Source organism: Stylophora pistillata, chromosome 14 (assembly GCF_964205215.1).
Source record: "Stylophora pistillata chromosome 14, jaStyPist1.2, whole genome shotgun sequence".
NCBI lineage: Eukaryota > Metazoa > Cnidaria > Anthozoa > Scleractinia > Pocilloporidae > Stylophora > Stylophora pistillata.
In genome coordinates, this window is record NC_142532.1 from 5,035,094 (window position 1) to 5,059,746 (window position 24,653).

Here is a 24,653-nt window from a genome sequence, read left to right on the forward strand (position 1 = left end):
GGGGGTGCAGTGGCCTGATGGTTAATGTGCTTGACTCTGGATAGAGTGGTCTGGGTTTGAGCCCTGGCCGGGGACATTGTGTTTTGTTCTTAGGCAAGACACTTTACTCTCACAGTGCCTCTCTTCACCTAGGAGAATAAATGGGTACTGGTGAATTTAATACTGGGGGGTAACCCTGTGATGGACTAGCATCCCATCCAGGGGGGAATAGAAATACTCCTAGTCGCTTTATGCTACGGACAACAGAGTTAAGTGCTGGCCTGATGGGCCATTTAGGCTTGTAAACAGACTTGACCTTTTACAAAAAAGCTTAACCTCAACTTATTGCACAGATTTCTGCTTAAAAAAGAACTGGCTTTATTATTTTTTTGATGACCTGCTCCCAGTTGGCTTGTTAGCTCAATTGGTAGAGTGTTGCACTAGTATTGCAGACGTCAGTGGTTCGAATCCCGTACGGGCCTGAATTTTTTCAGGTCTGATTTTCACTATTGCTTAAACAGAGCTCTATACTGCGAGGATTATGCACAAATACGTTTCTATAACTGCAGCTCAGATATATGAATTTCATATATTTGTTGTGTTTAATTTATCATCTTGCGGGTTTATGTCAGACTAATTTGATGACCTGCTCCCAGTTGGCTTGTTAGCTCAATTGGTAGAGCGCTGCACTAGTATCGCAGAAGTCAGTGGTTTGAATCCCATACAGGCCTGAATTTTTTCAGGTCTGATTTTCACTGTTGCTTAAATAGTGCTCTTTACTGCGAGGATCATGCACAAATATATATTTTTTGTATTGATTTATAATTAGACTTTTGATCTATGTATGCCTTTAAATCTCCATGGTTTGCAAATTCAATTGGGTGCAGAATTCCCAATTAAGGCCTGGATTTGCATAGACACAATGAATTATCAATATCAGGTGGATGAATATCCTCTGTTTTTGTCTTTTACAGAACATTAATTTTATGCTTTGCATTTTCTATTTGTAGCACAAAATGTTTGTGATGAGGCAACTGAGTTCAGATGTTCTGATGGAAAATGTATAAATATCAATTGGAAATGTGATGGGGATAGGGACTGTAATGATAATTCTGATGAACAAAACTGCGGTAATCAATTATTGAATATCACTTATTGATTCAGTAGAACTCTATGTTTGTGTATATTAAGTGTTTCATTATGAGCCAAGGATATCAACTGCATTCTGTTTGTGGGTCATTATCACAATTATCTCTGCACACAGACACTGGTGGCCACTGCATTTAGCTCCCAGGATCAGAGAATCATACTCATAGGGAATTAACGCCTTATTCAAAACCAACAGTGCACCTAAGGGAATAGCACCTAAGGAGCCACCCCTATGATTACATTGCAAGGGAAAGAGGTTATAAAATATCCTGGTCAAAGCTAAGTTTTGACGGCAGAAGATTTAAAATTCGCATGTGAATGACAGGACGTTCGTGAACAGTTTTATCGTTTCCCCCAATGCCAGGTCCTGTGACGTGTTCATCAAACCAGTGGCAGTGTATTGGAACATCTCACTGTTTGGACTTTGCTCAAGTGTGTGATGGAAATGATGACTGCGGTGACAATTCTGACGAAGGGCCACATTGCCGTAAGTTGTCTAAATTACTCTTTCGTCAACTTCATAGGCTCAGCATGTTATAATTGCTTTTCCCTTTCCTAACCCACTGACCTCTAGGATTGACCAGCATCTAATTTCTCCTTACAATATCAGCCCTGAATCACACATTAAGGTCAGGAGCATAAAGGAAATGATCACCAGCTGAAGAAGCTGCACTAGTTTGTTAAAACAAATTCTCTTCGTCAGCGCCTTAGTAACTGTATAGAGAACAAAATTAATGAATAAAGGGGGTAAGTTGCCAAAGCAATTGTGATGCTGCCTCGGTAGGGGTAACAAGGTAATTTGGTTACATCAACTAAGTTGAAATTGTAAATTGGCCACCGTAAAGAGTTTACATACATACATACATACATACATACATACATACATACGTACGTACGTACGTACGTACATACATACATACATTTTTGGCTTTTTCCAAATATTGTCTGCGTCTGACAGATCCGAATTATTTGCCTTTACCGGTGGTTTTTCGCAACGGCAATTAATCTCGTTACCAGTTTGACAAATTACAATATTTTGCCCTACATAACCTACTATTATAGTAGTTGTTAATTGTTAGATATAACAAATAATTTCTATTAAGACAATATTTGTGGTATATCCGTAAGTTGCTCTGTTTCGTTTACAGTAAGCGAGAACTGCTTGAAGCTGAAAAACTGCAGCCAGATCTGTAAGCAAACTCGAATTGGAGCCGAGTGCTTCTGCAGACCTGGTTATAGTCTTTATTCTGATGGGATTTCATGCAACGGTAAGAATTACTTAGTGCTAGCAATTTTTTTTCCTTTTATGCTCAAACAATAGATGATATTAAATGCCTTTTGTGAGATAAGTGGAAAAGTACTACATACGACGTAACTATAAGCCTTATCCGATGGTTTTTACATAAAAAAGCGCTCGGATATTTTGCGTGTTGTGGGGTATTTTATCGAGCTGGGGCGGCAAAAAAATTTTGTTTGGACAGTTTCACTGAGACCAATTTTTTTGCTCCGCTTTCCGTCCTCATATTTTGCGTGTCTCGATGACCTAATATAGTAAAATGCCGAAGGATTGGAATAATAAATTTCCTTTTCTCTGTTTTTCATTTAGATATTGATGAATGTTTGGTTCATGGAGTATGTGATCATAAATGCATCAACACTGTGGGGTCTTACAAGTGCTCCTGTCTGGATGGTTACGTTTATGAACCACCACGAACCTGTCGCCCACGAGGTGAAATGTCTCTTTCTGATTTTCAGTCTTTTACTTGCCAGGGCTCTACACTAACAGTAGCCAACTAGCCACAGATTAGTAGAAATACAATTTTGGCGAGTGGTTTTCGATTTCCACCAGCCAGTTTGGCTAGTAAACAAACTGAAATTGTTGTAACATATAAGCTGCCGGGCTTTGCTTGTTAAAAAAAAAAAAGAACAAAAGCCATCCTCTTCACCATACACCAACATTGTGACTTGATCTGTTACACTACGCGATAAAACCTCACCAGCGCCTAAATTCTCCTTCCACAAATACCACTGAATCAATCATCGAGATCATCAACCTCGTTCCCAGGGTCTCTCATCTTCCCAATCCCTGGAGCGGGAAGATGAGAGACCCTGGAAACGAGGTTGTGAGATCAGGAGAATAAAGGAAATGATCGCCAAGCTAAGAGGCTTTGATTGATAAACGAATTCTCCTTGTCAGTACCAAAGGAAATGTTTAGAGAAGAGTTTGGAGAATATGGATACTTATTATCCAACTACACCTAGACGAATACGAATAACGCCACAGACGAGTACAAATATCACGCGGTATTTGTACTCGTCTATTGTAGTACCGGTTAAACTGGTATTCTCGCATCGCGCAAGCGAAGAATTGGATTGTAGTTACGGAAAAAAAAAAGTGGCGGACAATTTCAATCATATTTCCGACGACGAAGAGTCAGAATGGCTGGCAAATATAGATCCAAGTTCATTTCATGAATCGAACGAAGAAAGACAGCTTGACGACCAGAAAATTTATTCATTTAATGAAGAAAATAGAAACAGCAACACAACAACGCGCCAATTCCGTCCCGCTTCGCATACTTCTGTCACGCACTCCCGTAAATAAATATCCGCGAAATTCGCCCGCAGAAACAACCGTTTGGCGTGTTGAATAATAAATAACTTATTAGACGTTTTGTTGTCGCAGAGTATTTTCACTCGTTATTTGTATTTTGACTCGCCCTACGGGCACGTCAAAATACGACACAACTCGTAAAAATACTCAGCGATACTACACAACAAAACGTCTAATAAGATATATTTATGTTAAGGGTGCTAAGGGTTTAAATAAGTCGGTGTAAGTGCGAGCGGAGTGGGCAAAGAGCGTAAACGTTGAGTCACCTGGGAGAGGAAAAGCGCAAAAAAAAGAATCTACATGTGCGGGTCTTGCCGCTCGCGCTTTCCTCGCGCGTTTCTCGCGTTCGCCACAAACTTGTCTCTACTCCCCTGAAAAACTAATTAATTGGCACCTGTTTAACTGGCCATTGGAGGGACTTTTGTAATAATGAATAATTTTTTTTACAAGCTTGTTCCCTTTTTTCAGGTGAAGAAGAGGCGTGGCTATTATTAGCGAACAGGAAAAGCATTCGCCAAGTTAGTTTGAATGGAAGAAATTACAAGGACGTTTTCTCAAACTTAAGCCGGACAGTGGCCATTGATTTTGACGTTGAGAAAGGAAATCTTTACTGGTCAGATGTAAAAGACAGTGCCATCTACAGAGCAAATATTGTGTTTCATCAAGATGGTGAACACCTAGGAGAGGTGATAAGACCATGTTACAGATCACGATTGAATATTTGTTTAATTTTCAGTATTTTCAAAACGCGCGAGTAGTCCCTCGTAGTTACTGCCGCTGCGCGCGCGTTCCCTCTCTCGTAAGAAAGGTTGAGGCAAGTCGGCGAAAGGTCTGCGGGGAATCTGGCACTAATTGTTAATACCAACCCCCGCCAACCTCTCGAGCATGCCTCAGTGCTAATAATGAGCGCCTTCTTGGTTTCCCTTCTTCCTCAATCCTAACTGCATTTTACTTAGTGAGCAATTGCTTTAGAAAATGACGGATTTTCCTTCATGGTTTGGATTTCTAAGCGCCTCCGCTGCCTCTCCTTTAAGTGCGATCCGAGAACAGTATCCCTTTTATCTCAAATGTCCCTTTCAAAGATAATAACTAAGGTTTGACAAAGAACCCAGTGCAGGTCTTTCCCCTTAAACTTCTTTGGTCATCTCTGTTAGGTAGAAGCTGTGGTCAAAGATGGTTTAGCTGATTCGAATGGAATTGCTGTGGATTGGGTGGCGAAGAATTTGTATTTTGTCGATAGCTCTGCGAAAAGGATCTTTGTCTGCAGATTGAATGGGAGTTACCTGTTATCGCTCATAACTACTGATCTTGCAAGCCCAAGAGGCATTGCTGTTGATCCCAGGGATGGGTGAGTATACGTTGGCAAATTTTTTTTTCTCTTAACATTTCTCTTTTGGAATACAAACAGCGACAGCGACAGCAGCAACAACAAAAGACAAATGAACAAACAAACAAACACAAAAACGTTTTTATTATACCTTTTTTTTTCAAATTTTAGCCATTTATCAAATAGACATTGATCATTAATTATCATTATTATTTTGATAATTAGAAGATATTAGCACCTTGGAATTACTGAGCAGCTAAAATGACAGAGAACTGGATTAAGTTATGTAAATTATCATAAATGTTTATCGCAGAGGTACAGCATGGCCTCCAAAATACACACAAACTATATAGATATCACACACGCCAAAACAAAGAATTATAATGACAGGGCTGCAAACAGCGGCCGGTCAACGGACAATGTCCGGTCAAAATTGGGTACTGACGGGACAAATCCTTGGTTTGCCGGACATCTTGTCCGGTCCTTTACCGACTCGTTCAAAGAAATTTTAATTTTTAACTGTTTGCTAATCACAAGGGACACAGTCATGTTTCCAAAAGAAAAAAAAACCAATATAAAAGTAGACAAATTAGTGGTCGAGAAATTCCCGGCAGTCGCAAGTTTCCATGATGTCATCAAGTCCTGTCGCGACTGCAAATCATCGTGTCTTCCGTTATTTTATCTACTTTATTTAAGTGTTCCGAGTTAGTAGAGGGTTTTACCTTTGGCTTGATACCATCATTTACTCTTAAATAAAGTGATTGATTGTTTGATCGATTGAATGATCGGAAAGCACCCTCACGAAGAATAATCGTGCTGCATCGAGAATACTCCAAGTAGCATTTGTTGCAAAGTGAAAAAAGCGAGCAAAAGGCCCAAAACCTGGAGAATCCGACCACTCTTTCGCTCTAACAAAAAGAAAGCAGTGTTAGAAAAAAAAAAGAAGTTGAAAAGAACAAACCATATGTCACTTCAAGCAAACCCAGCAAAACGTGCTTGGTTACTAAGCTTTCTGGTGATTAACTCAAAAATGGAGCGTATAACACAAAAAGTGGAAGAATAAGGTTGTCTTTAAGGGATTCTAAATGGAAGAAAGTCAGCGAGCGCAACAATTGCACTTGGAATAAGACGCCATGCATTTTATACAATTACATACAGTGGTGCCGAATTTCGAAACCCTAAGACGATACGAGTTAAAGTTAAGTGTTTCTTGTTTATATTTAAGCTTACATTTCAGTTAGCTTAATTGAGAGATCGATTGAACCCCTTCAGCTTTCCCACATTCTGCGTATTTTACTTAAAGTTCAGTTGTAGAACTGATGTGGCGATTGCCGAAGTGTAATATTTAATTATAAGGGATATTGCCAGATGTAAAGTAAAACGGACAATTGCGGTTGTATCTTGCGTGACCGTTCCGCGTACTCAATGCGAGGCTGCTTCTGCAGTAAAGAGTAGTAAAATTATTCACTTGTAATTTTTATTGCCAGACCGACTTGGATTCAGTTGTTTTTTAGTTGTAAAATGATTACTGTGCAATCTGGGTTCACTATCGCAAGAGTTCCGACTGTTAAAATTTGACCGGCCAAAAACGGGTAGTGTCCGAGCAAAAGCATGTTTGACCGGACAAAGTGACCGGCGACTGCCCGTTAGTTATTTGCAGCCTTGAATGATGGTTAACAATCTTTAAAGATCAAACCCCAGGTACTGTTACTTACATGGACAATAATATTTAAGATAAAAACGAGTTACGGAGAGCATTACCAGTGCAATGAAAGTTAGTGTTCTTTAAGGCGTGACTGAAAGCTGATATGAAGATGGATTTCAACTTTATGAACATTATTTTTTCCCTTTAGTTACCTGTTCTGGACTGACTGGGGTAACCACGTGATTGAGAGAGCCGGAATGGATGGAACAAACCGCAAGACCGTTGCCAACACGGCTGTTTATTGGCCCAATGCCCTGACCTTGGATTACCCTACCCGTCAAGTTTATTGGGCAGATGCCCACCTTGACTACATTGGAGCCATGAGCTATGATGGTAAAGGCAGGAGAAGGGTTGTCGGTTATCCAAATGTTGCACATCCATTTGCCATCACCGTGTTTCGAAATTATCTTTACTTCTCAGACTGGACGAGGCATGCAGTTGTGAAAGTGGAGAAGTTCTCTGGCAATGACAGTACAGTTTTCTTAGCGAATCTCAGACAACCGATGGATGTCCATGTGTATCACAGCGCCAGGCAGCCACCTGCTGCAAATCCGTGTCAAGATGGCAAGTGTGATTGCGAACAGCTTTGTCTTATCACACCAGTTCCAAAGAGAGAATGTATATGCAAGTGTAGAACAGGATATCAGTTAGCAGATGACGGCAGGTCGTGCAAGAAGTTGGAGACCTTTCTGATCTTCGTGCGTAGAACAGAAATTGCTGGTATACCCAAAGAGGTGAATTCATCTGGTGATGCCATTCTTCCACCGCTTGGGCTGGGACATGCTGTAGCCATTGACTATGATGTCAAGGAACAGATGATATACTTCTCAGATAATAGACGAGACAACATTAGCAGAGTTGGTCGTTTTGATAGAAAAGGGGAGGTTTTGGTCAAATCGGTGACGAGTGTGAGTGGTATGGCAGTGGATTGGCTCGGTCGAAACTTGTATTGGACAAACGTAGATAAACGTGAGGTGGCAGTAGCGAAGTTGAATGGATCTATCAAGAAAGTGTTATTTCATGAAGGTGTGGCGAGACCTTTGGCTATTGTGGTACATCCCCTGGACGGGTAAGTTGAATTCTTTCATTCTCAGAATCTGGAAGCCAAATACTATTCATTTCTACGTTGACTAGTTGACAATCTGTGGAAATTTTGGCAGAAATGACGATTCTGACGAAATCTAGCCAAGATTGTTGACGAAATTGTACGAGAGAATGGATATTACCTGGTTAGAAGGGCCCCAAAAAGTTGACGAATTTGGCGAAAGTGACGATTCGTACGAAATTTCGCCAAGGTTGTTGTCGAGAGTATTCGATTTGACGAAATTTCGTCAAATCTGCCATTTTCGTTAGTGCGTGCATGTCTGGACATCAGTGAGAATTTCCCCAATTTGTTATTCCTTCAAACTCTGAGTGATTGGCTTCTTATTTCTGCTTACAACGTTACCTTCGAATCAAACGTAAAGATCCCGAGAATACACGTAATTATCATAAGACCTGTCCGGCCCCGCTCGCGCAATCCCTTAGAAAACCACAATAAAAGCTGACGTGTGCATGGCCTGACGGGTTGACGCGAGCCGGTCCGGCCCTGCTGCGTATGCCTTTCTATCGCGGGTTTGAAATTTTCAACACCTAGTGATCATATGATTTAACGCTTTTTGACTGAATTTGGTCGGAATGGACGGGAGAATATTTGGCTCTCGGTCATGAGGCACAGACTTCGCTGCACTCAGTCCGTATGTCATGACCGAGAGACAAACATTTTTCCGTCCGGCCCTTCCACTCAGTCAATAAGTGCATATAATCACCAACTTCTCAAGTCTGGGAGCATTTCCTTTATCCTCATGACCTTAATATTTGATTCAGGGGTGATGTTCTATGGAGAAATTAAATACTAGTCACTCTTCGGGATAAAAAGAAGGAAGTCTAAGTGCATGATAATGTATTAAATTTGTAAGGAGAATTGTTATACTCAACACTACTAGATGTCAAATGGTGAAAAAGATGGGGTTTTCGTCCTTAACTGACTTTCGGAGCTGTCTCTCTTAAATGACGTTTACTAAGATGTGCTGCTTGTTTGTGAACACTAGGCGAATGTATTGGAGCGACTGGATTACTCCAGCCAAGATAGAAGTAGCCAACATGGATGGCACGGGACGTCAAATCTTTGTACAAGGTGGGGCTTTAGCTTGGCCCAATAGCCTTAGCGTCGATCACGCCTCAAGGAAACTCTACTGGTCAGATGGTAGGACTGACACCATTGAATGCGTGAATCTTGATGGCTCTGACCGTAAGATGGTACTTCGGACCGAGGGTCATCCTCTTGGTCTTGACGTTCACAATGGATTCGTCTACTGGACTGATTGGAACAGTATACGAAGTGCAAAGATCGAGGACCCATCTTCTGAGGCAGTGCTAAGGTCAGGCCTGGAGGGTCTGTTGGAAATCAGAGTTTATGACTCTATGAGACAAACAGGTGGGTAGGTCCATAGTAAAATTGGCTGAAACCCCGTTTTATACATGAGCCTCTGGCTCGGGCAATTGGGCAACCATGCCTCACGTCAGACAATAACCTTTGATTGATTGATTGATTGATTGATTGATTGATTGATTGAAACCCCGCGCAAGAGTGCCAGAATGTTAGAGTGGCACTATATTAAATGGGATGACTTTTCAAGATGTTACAATTAAGGTGATATGAATCGTCTTAAGAGATTTGATACTGCAATTTGCTTCATGCCATTGCAGTGTGGCCATGTTCGCGTATTAATATTTTTAGTCTATGATCAGTGTTATACATTTTGGTACTTTCTTTTAACAGGCAGTAGTCCCTGCAGCATTGGCTCTGATGGCTGTAGCCACTTGTGTCTGTTGCGTCCAGGAGGTTACACGTGCGCCTGTCCTTATGGTATGCATTTGGAGGATGGCAGTAACAAGACATGTATTGGTGAGTGAAGCTGAGAGCGAACAAACACAGAGAAAAACAAACCAAGCAAACATAAAAGATGAATAAACCTTTTCGTTCGCTCTACTGAATGATGTAATTAACTTGTAAGGAGAAGTTCTAAGTTGTTCAAATCTGCCAGTGAATTGAGGGTGTTCGTGACAATTTTTTGGGGTTGAGAAGTGAGCGCTGCGGTCTGCGAGGTATCTCGCGAGCCAAAAAGAAGATTCGCTAATGATGAGGGCCTTCTTGCAAGCCATTGTTAAGTTTGAAAGTAACCGGAATAAAGTGGCTTTATCGAGCGCCAGCAGCATCCCTTTCAGAAGAGCTCAAGATTATAGGTTCGAGAGCGAGGTCTTTCCTTGAAAATCTAAGCAAAAAATTTCAGTTGAAGGGGCATTCGTATCATTTGACAACAAGCCGCATTCTTTTGAAAGAAAAGAAGAGACACTTTAGACAGACTCAAATGCATTTGTAATCTACGGAAAACTGGACAGCGACTTTTAATGTGACCTGCATTATAGAAACAGGACACTGCAAAACAAAAACAGGCTAAACAGCATCAACAAAAACAAGGAAATCTCTAATTAAATCAGTCGGCACTTCCAGAACCTTATTCATTCAAGTCCCATTTTGAATTGATTTCTTCTCATCTGATTCGCTTGACATCTACGAAGGAGGTTAAGGTCGTTACATAACCATGCGGCACTTGATTTGGTTTTGATTTACAAGATTTGCCGACAGGCACGGACACCGCAACAGCTTTGCGCCAGTTACTGTGGGCCCAATAACCCACCCATCCCACCCCATGGGAGGGCATCCATCACACAGTAATCTCGTGCGTGGGAAATTAACGTCTCCTACCCCTAACCTTGCAGGAGACGGGACCTCCATTTATTCGTCCCTGTCCTAGAAGACTAGAATATCTAACCGTTTCTTGATATTATAGAAAGGCAGCATAATCTTCTCAATTATTTCAAGACCTTGAGTGTTGGTCCGGCCGGGGCTCGAACCCTCGACCTCCCGCACAACAGTCCAGCGCTCCATCCATTGAGCTAACCGGGAGGCGACACTTGTTTTTCGCCGATATAGGGCCTTGTTCCACGTGCCTGTAATGCAATGTTTTTTTACTGTCCCTTTATTCGAATAAGCGGGGAGCTTCGAGTGGGAGTTACCGAAGCGTTGTAACAGAATCAAAATCAAGTGAATAAACAGTGACTGAATATGGAAGCGTGGTACAGCTTTTTCACGTCTACAAAAGTAGTCGACTTGCCTTCTAAAGAAACTGTGGGGCTGCGTCTTTGGGTTGCATCTCAAGTTAATTTGGTTTATAATGTAAATTGGCCACCGTGAAGAGCGGTTTAATGATTCGAGCTCGGTGAATAAAACCATATTATCTTTTAAGTTCGTAATTGAGTTGTCTAAGAGTAAATGAACTTTCAACTTGTACTTGACGCTATTTTTTGTCTTTTTGAAATCCAGTCAGTGAATCTATTAGCCCTACACCTCAATGCCCAGCAAATAAATTTGCTTGTCACGACGGGGCCTGCATTCCCAACAACTGGAAATGTGATGGAGAGTTTGACTGCCTGGATCACTCGGATGAGACGCACTTTGCAGAGTGTCGTAAGTTTGATTTGAATGAACTTTAGAAGGAGCAATTTCAGCTTTCGTAGGATCAATTGACACAGTGACATCTATTCACACACTTGCCGTACAGCACTCGTATATGCGAACGTTTTGCTCTTATGAAGAAAAGGAGAAAACTTCGGCAGCTAGATTTGCTGCTGAAGGTGCGATTTGTAACTGCAACATCTTAGTCACTTAGTCCTATCTTGCACCATTCTCTTGACCAATCAAATGCAAAGGTACCCTTAATTACGACGTGGTTGTCCGCGTTTTCCCGCGCTCAAGGTTGTGTGCTTGTTTTTACTTTGAGTTCTCATTGGCTCCTAAAGGTATTTTTCCTTCTTTTCATTGGCTGTTGTGATTACTTTGGTTTTGGTTTTACGACACTCAGTCGAAATGGTATCTCGTTGCGTAGTCTTGTCTTCAACAGTGAAACATTTTTATAAAATGATATTAATGCTTCATTTTCTGTTCTACAAAAATTTTGCCTCTTTTCTTCGGTTGTCTCAGTGTAAAGCCGTAAGATGTGTGGTGAATTTTTAAAAAACGATCGCTCGGTAGACTTTTTTTCTTTCCTAGCGACTACAGTTTTATTTGTGGCAATCATTTCACGATTCAGGTCGCCAGATGGTGGCTTTGAAGAAAGTTCTCCCAGGAACCTTGTCGATGAGCTCATCAAATACTTCCATTCCTTTTTGTTTTGTTTTGTTGCTTTCTTTGATTTTAGCTGGTGTATCTTGCAAGGACAACCAATTCCGCTGCTTGAATAGCGGTAAATGCATCCCTGAAAACTGGTATTGTGATGGTGATAACGACTGTGGAGCCGTAGATCGCTCGGACGAGTCGAATTGTTCACTGTCCGCCTGCACTAAGGGACAATTCCGCTGTGGCAATGGCAAATGTGTTCCTGTTAGTTGGAGATGTGATGGGTTAAATGATTGTGTTGATGGTTCGGACGAAATGAAATGTGGTAAGTGACCCAAGTCTACCTTAAATTTAAAACCCCATTCACATCAAAGTGCTCGAAAGCGGTATTGTTAAACACGGTTGAGAATTGTTTCCTTTCTAAGAATACACATGAAAAAATTTCTCAGTACTAGTTGGTTAAGATGAATGCAGTTTTCAGTTAATTCAGTGAAGAAGAGAGTTCATTCAGTGCAGAAGAGGGTTAAATCAGTGCAAAAAAAAGAAACAAACCAGACATTCTGATTGGTCAGAATGATTAGTCAATGTCAAGGTCAAGGTCAAGGTCAAGGTCAATATCACTTGCAGGGTTTGAATAAATTATTTTTGCACGTGATGCGCGCGCTTTTCTTCTGCGTAGTTACGAGAAGCTACCTCGTATTTTTTCATGTATACTATTAATACATAATCACATGATTTCTCGTGCAATTTGGAATAAATAAGCACTTCTAAAGTTTTTTAAAGACCACAAATTGCACTGGCCCTACGGGCTCATGCAATTTTGTTAGTCTTTGAAAAAATGTACTCGTGCTTATTTATTTCAAATTGCACTCGAAATCTTGTGATTACCTATACAAAAAGCTGTTTAAAGTAATTTTTGTCGACTTCCAATCGAATTTAACACTTTGAAAAGTCAAGTTTGTGACTACTTCAACTTTAGGAAAGATTCATCTTTTCAGTTTTCTGTTGCTGATCTTCATTCTGTTAAACTTAGCTTAACAGTGTACAAGAGTTTTTACCAACCCCCGTCCCTCTTAGTTTGTGACACTTGCGAGCACTACCAAATAAGGTAATGAAGGCGTACGAGCAAAATCCGACAACCGGACGCGACAAAAATAGCGAGTTCTCAGAGAGAATTTTCTAGAGTTTATTGTGAGTTATAAGTCCTCCTTGTGAGTTATTTTGCGAAGAATAAACAAGAAAACGAAGAAGGATCCGTGAGTTCCATGCAACGTTGTGAAGAACAGCTCAACAGAAACGTATTTGAAGACAACCTTTCTTATTGATGACTCCATCGTTTCATGTTATGCAGAGAACCAAAGTTGTCCCGAGCAGGACTTTTCCTGCGCCTCTGGAGAATGTGTGCCGTCCGATTGGCGATGTGACGGTGACGATGACTGCGGTGATAACTCGGATGAACAGAGCTGTCCCCCTAGGCAGTGCACGCAGAGGGAATTCCGATGCCTGAATGGCCAGTGCGTTTCTGGAAGCTGGCGATGCGACGGGGCTAATGATTGCCAAGATGGAACTGATGAGGCAGGATGCCGTAAGTGCTTGAAAAATACGCTAAAGGCGTTTTATTCTGGTTTCCTCATATTCCGCGCATGTTTTTGATTGTGCGCACCGCTTTTTTGTCATTGAAAGGTCGGCCATCTTTCTCTCAGTGAAGCCACTCGCCATTTTTGAACCTGTATAACTTACCTTGCAGCTACTGTGGAACCCAACGGCTGTGGTGCAGACAAGTTCTTGTGCGACAATTCCCAGTGCATCCCAAAACGATATGTGTGTGATCTTGACGACGACTGTGGTGATGACTCAGACGAACTCTCAAACTGCTCGATATCAACTTGTGCTCCTGACGAGCTCACTTGCAACAATCAGCGATGTGTCAGGAGGGACTGGGTCTGTGATGGGGAAAACGATTGCGGTGATATGACTGATGAGCATGACTGCCGTGAGTCAATGGGCCATTTTACAGTTGTGTACTTAGTTGCCAAGCCTTTGATTCAGAGTGAGGCTGAAGGTGACCTTGTTGTCATAGAGACCAGTATCCAGTTAGCATGATAACAGTTAATTTACGTTTAAAATACAGCAACGTCTGTTTCACAACGAGGTCACCCCAAGCCTCGCTCCTGTTCAAAGGCTTTGTAACCAAGCACGCAACTGTAAATTGGACTATTTCAAAATAGACTCCAATCTGGCGTGCGTCTGTTTTGCAATAGATCACGGATGACGTCAAAATGGATTATTTTATTTTCCATATTTAGACAGGCTGGCCCAGTTCAGTTTTAAAGCTGGTTAAAATAGGCCTTTATAAGCAATAACCAGGCCAGGCCTCGTCACCGGGAGCTACGTTCCCTATTCATTGCGAGAAGTTCAAGTACGTGGGTTCTTTAACGTCCCCTGCTATAAACCAGTACAGAGAAGATACAGGAGACGGGGCCTGCTGTTTATCGTGTTTATAATGAAAGTAGTAATAATAATAATTAATGATAATACTGATAAAGATAATTATTATGATACTCATCATAATTAGCGCTAATTGTATGATGATGATAACGAGACCGATTACTATAATTGTTATTGTTATTATTATTATTATTATTTTTTATTATTATTTTATTGTTAAGTATTTCTTGATTTCAGTTTTCCATTAATCATTTTGTTCCGCCAGCTGTGACTCCTACACCGTGCAGCCCTTCTCAGAGACAATGTTTGAATTCGTCAGTGTGTTTGGACGAGAAGAAGTTTTGTGATGGGCGAGAAGACTGCCCGGATGGCAGTGACGAGGAAGTAGGGTGTGTGCTTACTGGATGTCATGAAGAAAACGGAGGCTGTTCCCAAGTCTGCAACCATCTCCCAGAAGGTGTGTATCCAGGCAGCTATGGGTTTACAGTCGCGGATCCAGACATTGAGCTGAGGGGAGCCCAGTTTTTTTTTTTGTGCGTGTACACCTAACGGCTTTTCTTCATTCTGCGTTTATTTTTTTACCCAAAATAAAAGGGAGAGGGGGTAGGGGGGGACTGGTTTAGATGAAAGACAGTTACGGACGGTCTACCGACTCCTGTGAGACCTCGGACCGCCATCAGTTGAACTTGCGAGTTTCGCCTTACGGCACAGCGGCCCATTACACTATTGACAGTCGCTTATGTAAAAAGTTAGTGAAACCCTTAGTCCAGGTCATACTTGCTGTGATCACAGAGAGAACTCGGTGTTGATTCGCATCACGGCAGTTCTCACTTGAATGTCGAACGTAATTCGGATTGCTTTGGTTTTGATGTACTTCGCCATTTGATTGGTCCTGAAAACTCGTGCCACCTTCTCAACCAATCAGAATCAAAGCGAAATCAATCTTCAAATGAATAAAGGCTGATAGTTTCTAAAGAAACTGTTTGGGGCTGCATCGGTGGGGGTAACGAAATAATTTGGATATATCAACAAAGTTGAAATGGTAAATTGGCCACCGTAACGATTACAAAAGCTGACGTTTCGAGCGTTAGCCCTTCGTCGGGGGTGTTTTTCTCGTTGCCATGTTCCCACAAATAACGTAGCTCCATTTTCTGCCTTTAAAAGCATGCACAACCCACAATTCCTCTATTCGCTTTGACGAAGGGCTAACGCTCGAAACGTCAGCTTTTGTAATCGTTACGGTGGCCAATTTACTATTTCAACTTTGTTGATATATCCAAATTATTTCGAAATCAATCTTGACTTGTGCACCCGCGTTTTCCCACGCTTCAGGTTGTTTGCTTATTTTCCCGCGCTTCGGGCTGTTTGCTTGTTTTCCCACGCTTCAGGCTGTTTGCTTGTTTTTACCTTGAACTCTCATTGGTGGTTCGTTGAAGTCTCCTTTAATCTGATTGGCCGTTTTGATTACTTTGGTCGAAAAGCAGTTAGACACTAGTTATTCTTAAGAAGAGTTCTAGTCCAAGAAAATTGGCTCGCATTGTTTTTAACGAGGGAAACTTATGAAGGAGACCTAAAAAGAGGAGCTTTGTAAAATTTTTCCTTTCAATCAAAGTTTGTCTTCACAAGTCTCGCTCCAGAGAGGTTTCCGTCAAAAGTATAACGGGTTTTCGGATTTGGTATCCGATGTGGCTTTTGGATTTTCCTGGTTGGGTTCTGGTTTCTTTTCTTTGCTCCACTTATCACCACTGTACGATTTTGCTTGCGGTTTTTGGTTTTGATTGAATTTTTTAGCGGTTTTGAGGTTTTAAATGATTTTTTCTTCGGTTTTGTGGTTTCTTATAGACCCCAATACCCCCATCTTTTATCCACATTTCTAAGGATAATTTGTCAAGGTACTTCTCGTAAATCCAACTGAAGTGCACCAGTTTCACCGACCAAATACAGCGATTGTTTGGTAATGAATTTTTATCAATTAAATTATTTATATATATTTTTTTCCCCAACAGGCATCTTCTGTTCGTGTCATGAGGGATTTTCTTTGGACGATGATGATGTGACGTGTCTTGATGTTGACGAGTGTGACAACCCCAGCTCGTGTAGCCAACAGTGCTTCAATGACAGAGGATCATTTTGGTGTAAATGTGTGGAAGGCTATAAGCTAGGGAGTGACTTGAAACGATGTAAAGCTGACGGTAAGAATTTCTAAGTGGCATTTTGTTGCGTTATTTTGCAAAACATGTTTAATTTTAAAAGAGGTTTAACTAAATGAAAATATGAAACAAAGAACTGAAAAGCTGAATTTTCCACAGGATTCAAGTAATCGTTAACTCGGTGTATTATCAGTGTGCTAAATTTAAGTTAGGCCTCTAACTCTGTTTGTTACAGAGCTTGCCTTGTTTTTTTATTCTTCCGAAACTTCGTTATCATACCAAAGTTGATAGACATTTCATGTAATAGAGACATGCTCTTCTACAGATAACATCCCGCCATATCTTTACTTTTCAACTCGGCGTCAAGTAAGGAAGATCGATGTTCGTCACGGATCAAGCTATCTTACGGTGCTGGATGGTCTGTCAAACACAATCGGTTTGGACTTTGACTGGTCAGAGCAGCGTTTATACTTTTCGGATGTCACTAAAGATAAAATAATACGATGCTATCTCAATGGCAGTGAATGCGAGGATGTGATAACAACTGGACTTTCGATGACAGAAGGTGAATTGGTTATCTGTAACAGAAGCCTTTATTTTAAAATAAATATTTTGATCACAAAATTTTCCTTTGGGATATAGGTTCTCTCCTGAGTCTTCAGTGTTATCATGTCAGTAGACATGTGCCATATACCTCGCGAGTTGTTAGAATATTGCAGTCCTTGGCCCAGGCGTTCAGAGGGCGAATAACGATATCCAACAGATGATATCTTTCCAACAGATAATCTCTATTCAGCAGATACGTGGGAAAGAAAAAGAAAAAAGCTTATTACGCAGTCCGCTGGAGATGGGGATTCATCCAGTGGATAGCAATATACACCCTTCGAAAAACCGGGGCCAGAGGGAAAAATCATCGCGTGTCATGTGTTGTCCACTTGAACAGAATTATCAATTCGTCACATAGGATTGGCTTTTTCTAGATACTTCTGGAATCTGCGAAAACGGAATTGATCTCATAAATAAAAAAAAAAAAAAGCAAAACAAAAACAGAGGAATAGCCTTAAAAACATTTCCTTTATGAAGATATAAAATCTTTTTAGCTAGTAAACTTTGGAATGCGCTACCCCCTAAACTCAGAGAATCTCAAGATATTGTTTCATTCAAGCGTTCTCTTAAAGCCCACATGGCTTAGCGGTAGTGATTGTAAATATTGTTATTGTTAATATTGTAACTTTTTGTTGATAGCTCTTGTCGTATGATCTTCGATCCTGTTTTTAGTTATTTAATAGATATTATTTGTATTCTTACAGAAATTATGTTTTCTTTCTAATTGTACATACACGTACACGTTTTAACGAGAACTTCTGTACTGCTAGGTGTCACGTGTTTAAATAAAGGATACTAGCTTGATCTATCGGATCAGTATCTGAGCAACTTTGCCCTACCTCTCTCCTGACAGTCACAGTCACTTGATGACAAGCCAGGGTTAAAGTTTGGTCAGGGGAGGGATAGGTGGGTAGTTGTTCAGGGGCTAACATTTATCCGTTCCTTTTTCGGTGTACATGATGCTAACTGTGATCTTGATGTTCCTGTTTCAGGGCTTGCTGTTGACTGGATTGGACGCCATTTGTACTGGACTGATATGCACACCCATCAAATTGAGGTTTCTGATTTAGAAGGCAAATGGCGTATGGTGTTGATTTCTGATGACCTCAAATCCCCTCGTGGAATTGCAGTTGACCCAAGGGATGGGTAGGTAACTCCAATTTTTTACCCAGACGTCTGACCCGATAGCCTCGCTTTCGTGTATGCTAACACAAGAAACCGCTGTCCAACTTAACTACGCACGTAAAATTGGAATAAGAGCTATTAGCTGGCAGTTTACACTGATATTTTACGCCATATTTCTCCGTCCTGCTTGAAGATGCAGCGAACTCTCCAGTGATGGCGATAAGTGATATGTGTTAAAAGAAGGTGCCGCCTAATGTGATCGGACGAAACATCAAAAAATAACGAAACTAGTCTGGGGGTCCTTTGGAACGCCTCTTAATCATAAACCAATCTCGAGAGCCTTCGTAACGGTTCTCTAAAACACTCTGTTACTGAACTAGATAACTACATAATGACTACTAAGGGCGGACAAGATTATTGTTGATAAAGAGTGTCACTAGGTTGCACACACGCATACGCTATTACAAGTGCTTAAACACTTTCCGCACAGTTTTTGTAATTAGAGTCTTTTCAACAAATGCATACTTTCTTTTTTTACTGATAGGCTTCTTTTCTGGTCTGACTGGGGTTCTGCCAAGTCCAGGATAGAGAGAGCGAACATGGATGGAAGTTTTCGACAAGTTATCGTTAGCACATCCATTGAGTGGCCAAATGGCATCACAACTGACGTTGCCAACAGGTTTGTTCGCCGGCCCCGTTGTTGACATCTCTTTCACCAAACTGGATGCATGCGGCGTTTCTTTTCTTGACAGTATGCTGGAAAGTTGTCATCTTAGCTATGGCTTCGCTTTAAAACAAGTTCGCTGTACTTCAGTGGTAGGCCATAGAGGAAACCATAAGAAATAACCGGTGTTACACAAAATTTGGTGATAGAAATCTTTAAAAGTAAGAAAGGGTGGTAATGGGAAGGCATAAGACTTTTCTAACACAAATTTTTTTATATACTGGCATTTCGATAATTTGCCATTTTGTTTCGAAATTATCAGAAACGTGCACACATTGTGAGTGACTGACTTTAAGCTGAGGTAACCAGGCTCTGACGACCAAAAAACACGATTTATAGTCTCCTCTCTCGTCTGTGCATGCGCAGGCCCTTGACCGCTGTGCTACTGAGACTGCATTCGATAGAGCGGCAAAATCGAGCCACTTGAAATTTTTGCACTTCATAGTACACGACCTAAAGGAGAAGTTGTAACTTGGCATTTCACTTTTGCATTTTCTTCCTCAGGCGACTCTACTGGATCGATGCAAGGCTGGATTACATCGCCTTTTGTAGCTACAACGGATCTCAGCGTTACACAGTGCTTCGAGATGCAGGAAAAATTCGTCATCCGTTTTCCATTGCCTTGTTTGAGGACGCGTTATACTGGTCGGACTGGAGTGATAAACAGGTCAAACAGGGAAATAAGTTCCATGGGGGTAATACTACGTTAATTCACGCTGCTGGGTTTCGTCCTATGGACCTGCACGTGGTCCATCCTCTTCAACAGCCACAAGGTAAATGTACTGTGCAAAACTACCGTTAAATCCGAGCTCCAAGCCACATTCGTCTGGCGACTAAGCTTGAAGAAAGTAGCGAGAGAAGCTCAGTGGTCACAGGGCTGTCACTAAGTTTTGAGGCAGTCGCCGTTAAATTACAAAATCATTATCGGTTAATCAGATTATCGATCGAAGTGTGTGTGTGTGTGTGTGTGTGTTTTTTTAAATCTATCTTTATTGTAATTCCCCCCTTTTTAACCTAAACTGACACCATTGAAAGGGAGATCCATGATTAATTAAGAATTTCTGTTTCAGGTGTAAATTACTGTTTGAACAACACTTGTTCACACCTATGTCTCCTGAAGCCGTTGGGGTATAGTTGTCACTGTCCTGTGGGTATGGTGCTACAGGACGACAACGTCACGTGCCTTGGTAAGATTGCTTCTGTTTGCCTTAAGTTATCCTATCGTGTTCTGGAACCCGGTTGTTACTCGTCCTGAAAGCTGGTTTAATTTGTTTTTGTTTGACAATTTAGTGCGGTTTTAATATTTAAGATTGAGAGAGTAATAGTCTTGAAATCGTTTGATTTCCTTACGAGCTTATGTTTTGCAGGGTATACAATGGATAAACGTTACTTCAGCACACTTTTGATCGAGTTTTGTTAAGCCTAAACCAAAGAAATGGCAACCACCAATCGATTTTTTTTTTGTTTCATCCCATTGGTCGAGATGTTGGTGCGAAGTTGCTGAACCAATCATAGGGCGGATCCGGGTGAAATCAATATAGTCCCAATTTTCTTTTGACACTCAACTAGAAAATTACTTTTTTCCATAGAGGAAGTGTTCCTACTCTATGTCAAGAAGAACAGAATAAGTGGAATATCCCTGAAGCCGAGTATCACCAAGGACCAGATGTTGCCTGTGCGACAGTTAAAGACGGCTGTCGGAGTTGACTTCAGCGTAGAAGAACAGTATGTGTTCTGGAGCGACATCAGTGCTGATTCTATCTCTAGGGTGTTTGTGAATGGCTCAGGCCGGGAAACAATTATCGATGGTGAGTGGTTTGAGAGAGCAGAGTGAGGGAAGTCTGAGTTTTTGAGTTTTGAAATCGGCTCATCTCTCCGCGCAAGTCAAATGATAGCCCTTTTCCTAGTTCTCTAAACACGTTGAAAACAAGGCTAAGTATTGATCCTTTGTTGCGAAAATGAGGTTTTGCTCTAACCCTCGTTTTCAAGCAGAAGCAGTGGAAATCTAAAGTTAACAAATGGTAAACACCACAGCGTACACTATTGAGTTATGGATGCACGCGGGAGGTTGCTAAGCACCAAAGAAGCGCAAGAGTCGCTCGAGGCGATAGCCGAGAGCAACTCTAGCTTCTTGAGTGCTTAGCAAACCTCCCAAGTACATCCATAACTCAATAGTGTACGGTGTGATGTTTACCATTTGTTTTATAACATAACATTGATACATTGTAGCTAAAGAGTTCCCTTTTAGTTTTCACATCTTACGTGACCAGAAAAAACAAGCGCGCGCGGAAAAATAGTCTTTGCATTTGCTCACGTCAGCAGCGTACACCCATGGGCAAATGGGGGACGCTAAATTGACGAATCAGAGCGCGCACTTTACTTTGGTTATGTTATAAGATAACTTATTGTAAGGTTGTCTGGGAGGGGGTGCGGGTGAATGAGATGGGAGTCCGAGAGCAGCCCACCCCCGAAAGGAGTAGTACTTAACCAATATTGTCGCATGGGTGGGAAACGAGAAGAAAGCTTGTAGTTGATTTGGCCTCCCAACTTTGTAGAAGATTTGAACTTCTCTTTCTGTATTGAACACTATTTTTTTCGCTTTTTTTTTTTTTTCAATTTGGTAGGTTTTGGTCAAACAGAAGGCATAGCATATGACTGGACAGCAAAAAATATATTCTGGACTGATCAAGGAAAGAAAGCTATTGGAGTAGCTCGACAGGATGGCAGTTACCAAAAGATTCTGCTCTCCTCAGGTCTGGCTAAGCCCAGGGCGATTGTGGTGCATCCTTCGATGGGGTAGGTGTCGCTTTAGAAAGAACTTTTCCCTCCTCTCGCAGCCAGCGGCGCTATCACTTTTCGCTGCAACGACTGCTAATATCACCCGCCGATCTTGGATCTTTTTGTGATGCTTTAGTTAGTTTCTTAAGCGACAGGACTACAAAATTTGTAATATATCGTATTTTTTTTTTCACCGTTTTGTGCCCCCTGTTAACTCAAATGTTGTAAGCCAAGTCCCTTCCCTTTCAATTTAACAATAAAAAATGACAGTCATCCAAGTCTTTTTTTTGAATTACCACCTGACAGAGCTGGAATTCAAGGTGTTTCAAAGAGGAGTTAGTGTTGCGGTGGTCAGTTATTTGTTGAATGCTATTTTCAGGGATTCAAACAAAAAATGGAGGCAGTATGAATCTATCATAAAATTGATACTTGAAAATAACGGAACCTTTTTTAACCACCTTCACATAGTTGTTTTTTATACTGTTGTTGTTTTGTTTATTTGTTTGTTTGGTTCGTTCGTTTGTTTTTTGTTTTTACCATGAAGTCTGCTTTTCTGGACCGACTGGGATGACAAAGACCCCAGGATTGAGCGAGCTTTCATGGATGGCTCAAACAGAACCCGTCTGAAGAATTCTGGTCTCAAATACCCTAACGGACTTGCTATAGATTTTAGCTCCAATCGGCTATACTGGTGTGATGCTGGAAAAGACAATACCAATATTGGGTCCATTTCGTTCGATGGAACATCAACCAAAATTCACTATGCGAATTTACACCACCCATTTGGATTGGTTATTTACAAGGATGAGATTTTCTGGACCGACTGGCAGAAACAAAGCATCTATCGAGGTCCTAAGAATAGCAGAAGGAAGACTGTGCTGAAGAAAGATACGGAACGTGGGTATGGTGTACGGGTATTCGCCAAAGAAAACCAACCAGGTACTGTTTGGTTAAAAAGAAATGCTTATTCAAGAGAACATATTGGATAATTCCATTTAGTTGTGCGCACTTTTCTTTACGGGGACAAAGGAGCCACTAAACTTTTCCTCGCTCTCCGATCGTGTCTTTGTAGCTCAGGTCCCGGTTGTTCGAAGGATGGATAACGCCATCCAACGAATAAATCGCTATCTAGCGCACAAGTCTTAAAGAAAACGTACGGCACTATCCATCGGATACAGATTTATCCAGTATAGAGCGTGATCCACCTTTCGAACAAGCGGATCCAGTTGGTTATCGGGTGACGGAAAGTTTTTAGACTAATTACATAGAAAAGTTAAACAAAACCAAAGGTATCTCGGATTTTTGTTGGCACTCTAGCTCCGTCAGAATTGAACTTAAGCAACTGCAAACAGAAATCCATCTCGTGGCTTTAAGCTTCCTTGTTCAAATTATGAGTAGATCAATGCTATTAGCACTGCTATCATCTGAGTGGATAAGCGATTGGTTCATGAAATTATTTCAGGTACAAGTGGTTGTTCTGTGAACAATGGTAACTGCACCCAGCTGTGTCTACCAATTGAATCAATGGAAGTTACCTGTGCATGCGCGGTAGGATATGCATTGGCTGCTGATGGTAAAACATGTGAGAGTGTGGATACCTTTTTAATTTTCTCGACCTCAACAGGTTAGTGCGATAACTGTCGCTGTTTTGATATTGTTTATTGAATTACGGTGTGCCTGTTTGCATGCGTACAAAGTATGATGTAGCCTTTGTGTTAGTCATTATGCTAGTTTGTCCATCTGTCTTCCTTTCCTCCTGGCTTTTGGATGTGCTTTTTTTCCGTCTGTCTATTTCTCTATCTATCTGTCTGTCTTTCTGTCAGTATGCCAGGCTGCCTGTCTGTCTGCTGATCTGTTTGTTAGCTAGTCTTCCTGTCTTTTTGTAAGTCGTACCGCCTTAGCGGCTGCGGTCAGTGGTCATTCCATCTGTTTGGATGTCGTTTGCTTTGTCTTACCGTCCAATCTTCCACGTTCACCATGTAAGCAGTTTTCTTTCAGTCATTGCTCTTCTCCATCCTCTATTATCCCACATGGCACTGTGGGCATCATCCAAATTACGCAAAAGTGATACTTTCAAACTTTCGCAGAGATCCAAGGTGCTCCTCTAGACCCAAAGAGTGAAACAGAAGTCATGCAGCCGTTAGGAGTCCTGCGGAACTGTTTCGCGATAGACTTTCATTTCAACTCCAGTATGATTTTTTATGCCGACGATCGCACGAATACAATTGGTCAAGTATCGCGTGTTGGGACATTCAAAAAGGACATAATTAATAGTGGACTTCGAAGACCTCAAGGCCTTGCGGTTGACTGGGTAGCTGGAAACATGTTTTGGACAGATTCTGGCAATAATGTCGTCGAGGTACCTGACAATTGAGTTTTGTCTTTTACCCCTAAGTAGTTGATTGCTAAATATGAGAGTACAAACTGACGATATCATCTCAGAAAAGTAGTAAGACTGTGAACACTTACAAAACTTTCACTGTGTTGCATTACAACAAACTGAAAGACTGGGTTCTTTTTGGTGCAAAATGAAAGAGAGAGCCCCAACTTTGCAAGTATATGCGTGTGAGTCGCGCTCTTTTGGTAGTATTCATTGCGCCAAGTCTGCGGTATTCGCCCTTCCAAAAATCCTGTTCATCTCGCCAATAGTCCGTGTGGGAGCGACAAAACTGACTGGCCCCACACAGAAAAGACTGGGCCAGTTAAACCCGAATAGGTTCTGGCATTCCTTGGAATTTGCCTGTTTCTTTTCTGGCAGTGCTTGCAACCATTTCCGAATTGGGTCCGAAATGAATTTGATCCGAATCCGAATTGAGTCCGAATGGTGTTT

General features: G+C 41.3%; 1 protein-coding gene across 3 annotated transcripts in view; it reads left to right on the top strand.

The window, feature by feature from the left end:
- LOC111327596 (low-density lipoprotein receptor-related protein 2-like) overlaps window positions 1-24,653 on the top strand; it is a 61,543-nt gene that overhangs the window by 9,939 nt on the left and 26,951 nt on the right. For all 3 annotated transcript variants that reach the window (XM_088744411.1, XM_088744412.1, XM_088744410.1), the window contains exons 7-31: window positions 990-1,109; window positions 1,493-1,615; window positions 2,277-2,396; window positions 2,735-2,857; window positions 4,211-4,428; window positions 4,897-5,090; window positions 6,923-7,843; window positions 8,865-9,250; window positions 9,596-9,721; window positions 11,201-11,344; window positions 12,075-12,317; window positions 13,344-13,577; window positions 13,740-13,985; window positions 14,706-14,897; window positions 16,447-16,632; window positions 16,916-17,155; window positions 18,189-18,342; window positions 18,866-19,000; window positions 19,550-19,818; window positions 20,116-20,232; window positions 20,635-20,853; window positions 21,670-21,841; window positions 22,368-22,762; window positions 23,286-23,447; window positions 23,911-24,182. In XM_088744411.1, the coding sequence (XP_088600537.1) occupies window positions 990-1,109; window positions 1,493-1,615; window positions 2,277-2,396; window positions 2,735-2,857; window positions 4,211-4,428; window positions 4,897-5,090; window positions 6,923-7,843; window positions 8,865-9,250; window positions 9,596-9,721; window positions 11,201-11,344; window positions 12,075-12,317; window positions 13,344-13,577; window positions 13,740-13,985; window positions 14,706-14,897; window positions 16,447-16,632; window positions 16,916-17,155; window positions 18,189-18,342; window positions 18,866-19,000; window positions 19,550-19,818; window positions 20,116-20,232; window positions 20,635-20,853; window positions 21,670-21,841; window positions 22,368-22,762; window positions 23,286-23,447; window positions 23,911-24,182 (5,711 nt within the window). The remainder of the gene's footprint in view (window positions 1-989; window positions 1,110-1,492; window positions 1,616-2,276; window positions 2,397-2,734; window positions 2,858-4,210; window positions 4,429-4,896; window positions 5,091-6,922; window positions 7,844-8,864; window positions 9,251-9,595; window positions 9,722-11,200; window positions 11,345-12,074; window positions 12,318-13,343; window positions 13,578-13,739; window positions 13,986-14,705; window positions 14,898-16,446; window positions 16,633-16,915; window positions 17,156-18,188; window positions 18,343-18,865; window positions 19,001-19,549; window positions 19,819-20,115; window positions 20,233-20,634; window positions 20,854-21,669; window positions 21,842-22,367; window positions 22,763-23,285; window positions 23,448-23,910; window positions 24,183-24,653) is intronic.